General features: G+C 33.3%; 1 protein-coding gene across 1 annotated transcript; it reads right to left on the reverse strand.

Annotated features, from left to right (window-relative positions):
* Nucleotides 1–4,935: 4,935 nt before the first annotated feature.
* On the reverse strand, nt 4,936–5,970 carry LOC132731259 (E3 ubiquitin-protein ligase TRIM33-like). The gene has a single exon (XM_060717417.1). It carries the CDS (start codon nt 5,968–5,970, stop codon nt 4,936–4,938), a length of 1,035 nt encoding a protein of 344 aa, XP_060573400.1.
* Nucleotides 5,971–6,281: the final 311 nt, after the last annotated feature.

The raw sequence follows: 6,281 nt of genomic DNA on the forward strand, positions 1-6,281 counted from the left end.
TTTCAACATGCATAGAGGGATTTAAATTTTACCATTGTAAGGCAGAGTGTCGGGCCCAAAAGTCAGGTCCCTGCGACTAAGGTCAAGGTCAAACGTAGGGGTTAACGTTCAGATAATAATATAGATGTGTATAGGTACCATTTAGTCATCATTTATAGAGGGGTTGTAACACAAAAATTTATTATCATGACTCCCCCATGGTGCTTATATTTTAGTTCAATATATGCAAGGCCAAGGTCACTTAAGGCGGTGAAATACCTGAATTTTGTCTGGAGCATATCTCTTTCAAAAATTGAAGAATTTTTATGATACTTTATAGAAATGTTTACCACCATTAAGGTATAAACACCCTAATTGGCACTATAAGGAACTATAAAATTGTCAACATATGTCAGTCATATACATATAAGGACACCTGTATGCAAAATTTAAACAAAGTTTACACTTTAATTCGCGAGTTATGAAGATTCCTTAACTAAAACTTGGCTATTGGAATGGCTCTTTTTTGATATGAGAAACATCAGAAACTACATGTATATTGGATGCTACGAGCTTAGATGTTTACCCTTAAGTATCACCTTGTAGTAGCCTTGAAAGCTTGGGTTACTCATGTCTCAACGGTAAAAATTAGCTCCTCCCAAAGGTCTAATTTGTCACATTGCCTGGAATAGTAAACTAAATTTAAACATGTCAATCTTCTGTAAACCCAAAAAGGCTTAAGCTTAGATAACTAGGTATTAATGGGCACAATGGCTTACATATTGTAATTTACACTTTGGTTATTTCGAAGAAATGATACTTGGTCCATAAAAGTTTAAAGAAGTATTGGTGAGAGTCAGCTGTAGTTGCTAAAACAGGTCTTTGGTACACAACCATTGTGTTAACAACCTTAAGTATATATATTTCAATTATTCAATTTAATTGTCTGAATGCAGCAATTGCAGGTCGTGATAAAGTATATTAATACTGGTCATTATAACCATGCGAAAATAAATCTTAATTAATATTCAATTTCAGTTTCTGAGTAAAGCCATGAATTACACTGTGATGAGGAATAGATAACACACTTAATGACTTTAAAATGGATTCAGTGAAATATGTATGTTGAGAGTGGACATTTTAACCTTGTCAATCAAAATTGGTTGTGAGCAGAGCCATTGTGGCATTCTAGTGCTATACAAGTGTTTATTTAAGCCACTGCAGATGTCACTACAAGGAGTTTTTTTATTTTGTGGTAGTTTATAGTATATATTACAGGGGCGCCCCTGGTCGAGTGGTTCAGGTCGTTATCTTCAAACTACTTGCCTTCACCTCTGTGGGTTCAAATCTCGCTAGGGACTTGATTTCTGTCATGTGAGAAAGCTATCCAGAATACTGACAAACGTCGTTGGTTCTACCCACGTGCCCTTTGGCGCATGAAATAATTCACGAAGGGGTACCTAAGATCTTTCTTCACTAAAGCTAGAAAATCGCCATATGACCTTTCCTGTAATGGTGCGACGTTCAACCTAACAAAAAAGTATATATTTGTATAAATAGGCCATACGTAATTTTTGAAACATGTAAACACACACTGGCTTTATTTGTTTTTGTTTGTGGCAAAGTGATATTGAATTTGTAATAAATGGAAGACATTAAAATACGACACTGTTCATGTTTATAATATTCTAAAATTCAGTTTATAAACAATGCACTTAGATATGCAATCAAAGATTTAAGAAAGCTATTTAAAAAGGCAAAGCTATTTTTTTTCTCTCATAATTTCATGTCTCCTTTACAAGTAAAATATTTTTAAAACCCAATTATTCAAGTAATTATTGTATGTTTATACAGTGAATTGTATGTATAGTGAATGTACACCTAACATTGACTTTATACTTCTGCTGAATATCATATTTCAAGATTCCATATTACACGGCTGAGTTTAAATTACGTTGAACTACTTATCTAAGGACTGCTAGTTGCATGGGTTCAAACTCCGATCCTGGGACAAGCCGTTGTTTCCTTGAGCAAGAATCTTAAATATTTTCTTATTACTGGTTGGTTCCATGAGTGTATTCAAGAATTCAGAATGTGTTTAAAAGCTTATAGCTTCTTTCACTATCAAACTAAAATAAAATTTGTATAAACTAACATTACATGTGCTACATGTATATTATGCAAGTCAAACGTTTTGGGTCAGGACCCTTATTGAGCTATAAATGCAGAAGAAGAACTGCTTGTTGATGAGCCTTTGTATAAAATTTATGTTGTTTTTATTTATCGCAGTGACACATTAAAAACTTTAATTTGTTTGACATTCCCACAAACCATCTCTTGGTATTTGGACAGTATGCAAGACTCTCTGGTTCATCTCATCCATGACTTCTGTCTATCAAGATCTTTACTTTATTTAGTTCAAATGATAATTGATAGATATTATCTGACTATTTTTTTCTTTGTCAAATGTTTTGTCTATTTCACCTGATATACTAAGAATCTTAACACTAGCTGGATCCAAATATAAAACTACAAGATAGGGGTTCTTGTAGGCAATACCAGTACAAAAACCATTTCCCTATATCTCTGTGATATCTGAAACTTTCATATCCCCTGAAAATGTTATCAGTTTGATAATTCTTTCATTTGGAAATGTTACAGCAACTTCATAATCTGAAAAGTTTGTTAAATCACAGGGAAATTGTATCAAATTTTGTATCATCCATACAACTTGCCTGTGACATTTCTAGTTTATAACTGAAATAGCTACACTCTTTCCAATTTAATATTATAAGTGTATGTTATTTCGAAGAAATGATACTTGGTCCATAAAAGTTTAAAGAAGTATTGGTGAGAGTCAGCTGTAGTTGCTAAGACAGGTCTTTGGTACACAACCATTGTGTTAACAACCTTAAGTATATATATTTCAATTATTCAATTTAATTGTCTAGATGCAGCAATTGCAGGTCGTGATAAAGTAATATTAATACTGGTCATTATAACCATGCGAAAATAAATCTTAATTAATATTCAATTTCAGTTTCTGAGTAAAGCCATGAATTACACTGTGATGAGGAATAGATAACACACTTAATGACTTTAAAATGGATTCAGTGAAATATGTATGTTGAGAGTGGACATTTTAACCTTGTCAATCAAAATTGGTTGTGAGCAGAGCCATTGTGGCACTCTAGTGCTATACAAGTGTTTATTTAAGCCACTGCAGATGTCACTACAAGGAGTTTTTTTATTTTGTGGTAGTTTATAGTATATTACAGGGGCGCCCCTGGTCGAGTGGTTCAGGTCGTTATCTTCAAACTACTTGCCTTCACCTCTGTGGGTTCAAATCTCGCTAGGGACTTGATTTCTGTCATGTGAGAAAGCTATCCAGAATACTGATAAACGTCGTTGGTGCTACCCACGTGCCCTTTGGCGCATGAAATAATTCACGAAGGGGTACCTAAGATCTTCCTTCACTAAAGCTAGAAAATCGCCATATAACCTTTCCTGTAATGGTGCGACGTTCAACCTAACAAAAAAGTATATACTTGTTTTTGTTTGTGGCAAAGTAATATTTAATTTTGTAATAAATGGAAGACATTATAATATGACACTGTTCATGTTTATAATATTCCAAAATTCAGTTTATAAACAATGCACTTAGATATGCAATCAAAGATTTAAGAAAGCTATTTAAAAAGGCAAATCTATTCATTTTCTCATAATTTCATGTCTCCTTTACAAGTTAAATATTTTTAAAACCCAATTATTCAAGTAATTATTGTATGTTTATACTGTGAATTGTATGTATAGTAAATGTACACCTACTATTGACTTTATACTTCTGCTGAATATCATATTTCAAGATTCCATATTACACGGCTGAGTTTAAATTACGTTGAACTACTAATCTAAGGACTGCTAGTTGCATGGATTCAAGCTCCGATCCTGGGACAAGCCGTTGTTTCCTTGAGCAAGAATCTTAAATATTTTCTTATTACTGGTTGGTTCCATGAGAGTATTCAAGAATTCAGAATGTGTTTAAAAGCTTATAGCTTCTTTCACTATCAAACTAAAATAAATTTTGTATAAACAAACATTACATGTGCTACATACATGTGTATATTATGCAAGTCAAACGTTTTGGGTCAGGACCCTTATTGAGCTATAAATGCAGAAGAAGAACTGCTTGTTGATGAGCCTTTGTATAAAATTTATGTTGTTTTTATTTATCGTAGTGACACATTAAAAACTTAAATTTTGTTTGACATTCCCACAAACAATCTCTTGGTATTTGGGCAGTATGCAAGACTCTCTGGTTCATCTAATCCATGACTTCTGTCTATCAAGATCTTTACTTTATTTAGTTCAAATGATAATTGATGGATATTATCAGATGTAACGCCACACACATAAACTGATCCATATTCATCAACAGCTAGTTGGTCAGGCCTTCTTAATTGATCATCCTTGTAGACAGCCTTCACCCTACCATCAAAGGTTAAACAGGTCACAGTGTATTTGTTCTGATCAGAAACATATATTATGGTATTGTCAGAACTGTCAGAACTGACAGTTAAGTACAAAGGTCTGATAAACAGATTCTGACCATTTTTGTCAAATGTTTTCAATATTTCCCCTGACATACTTAGAATCTTAACACTAGCTGGATACAAATATGAAATGACAAGATAATGATTCCTGTAAGCAACTCCAGTACAAAAACCATTTCCTGGTATTTCAGTGATATTTAAAACTTTTATACCTTCTGAAAATGCTATCAGTCTGATCATTCTTTCATTTGGAAATGTTACAGCAACTTCATAATCTGAAACTTTGGTAATATCCCATGGCCTTGTTTGAAATCTTATGCAGTCCATATAATTTGCCTGTGACTTTTCTAGATTGTATATGAGCAGACGACACTTTTCCCAATATGATATTAGAAGTGTATGTTTAGATAAAGACAACTCTTCTTTCTAAAGCTGATATTTCTTTAAAAGTGTAAAATCTTGTAGCACTTTCTTGAGATTGTTCTGTCGGTTTAATCTCGGAGGTTTTGAGTTTGTAGGTCTGTATGTAGGCTTGTTGAATTTGTTTAATATTTCGGCGAGGGTCTTCACACAGTTCTTTTGTAAAATTCAATTTCATAAGTATTTTACAGTTTTGACCTGATTTTTGGTCCTGTTCTAGCTCAGCAGTAAGGACCCTAAAATTTCCAACCAGATTCAAATGTTCTGATCTGAGTACCTTAAATTCTGTGTTTGTGCTAACAACCTCTTTTTTCATATCTGTTTCAGCTTTCGCTATCTTGTTTTTAAATTTTCTCTCCTTTTCAGATAACTGTTGAACTAGTTTAAGCCTTTCTTTCTTCAACTTCGCAATGGTCTCCTCAATCTTCTTATCAAAATCTTCAAGTAGATCTTGATGTTGTTGTTTGTATGCTTTTATTAGTTTATCTGCGTGTTCCTTACATGTTTCGGCTGCCTTTTCCTCTTGTTTATCAATTACTTCACTTTTGGCATTCAAAAGCCATTCTGTGCCTTTTATATCAGCAGATAATTTATCCAAGTTCTGTTGAAGATCTTTTAAGTCATCACTATTTTGTATGCCCGAAGCAACGGTTGGTAAATGGTTCACATCACCACATTTATCATGCTCATTATTCTTGCATGCTTGACAGGCTTCTTTGCTACACTCAGAGCAATAATACTTAACCAGCTGTTGAGGATGAGTGAGACACTTCTCAAAATAGAAATCTTGCGGCATACTGTCACTGTCTTGAGTTTTGTGAGTTTTAAAATGCCTTCTATGATATTTTCTGCATGTCTTACATTTATATTCCACACAATCCACACAAAAAGCCACAGCTGTAGCGTATTCTCCAGTGTGTCTTTCACATTCCTCACAGTACATTTCTTTAATTTCATCAGAGTCTTGAATAAGTGGTGTACTGCCATCAGCAGTTGTGAATTCTATTATTTCAGCCATTTTTTGAATAATTAATTATCCTTTCCCTGGAAGTAAAGTACAATCTAATCGAGTTTGAATGTTTTTCTTCTTTTTTACGATGGTGTTGAAGGTTAGTAAGATATATATATATATCACGATATGTGGTCATATGAGGGACCAAAGGTTTTGTTTAATTTTACTAAACGATTGTTTGATTGTTTGATAAGCCTTTATCAGTTTAATGTTTAATGTTAAAATCTGTGCTCTTCTTATCAATATGAAGTCAGTTTATTCTTGTTGTAAAATGATTATACATTTGATTTTTCTTGATTATTCATGACTCAAAGGCA

The sequence above is a fragment of the Ruditapes philippinarum genome, unplaced genomic scaffold, assembly GCF_026571515.1.
Source record: "Ruditapes philippinarum isolate M1 unplaced genomic scaffold, ASM2657151v2 ctg124_1_1_1_1, whole genome shotgun sequence".
Classification (NCBI taxonomy): Eukaryota; Metazoa; Mollusca; class Bivalvia; order Venerida; family Veneridae; genus Ruditapes; species Ruditapes philippinarum.

Excerpts from the sequence above, each read along its gene's own strand:
- LOC132731259 (XM_060717417.1), bottom strand. The coding sequence starts at position 5,970 with ATGGCTGAAATAATAGAATTCACAACTGCTGATGGCAGTACACCACTT.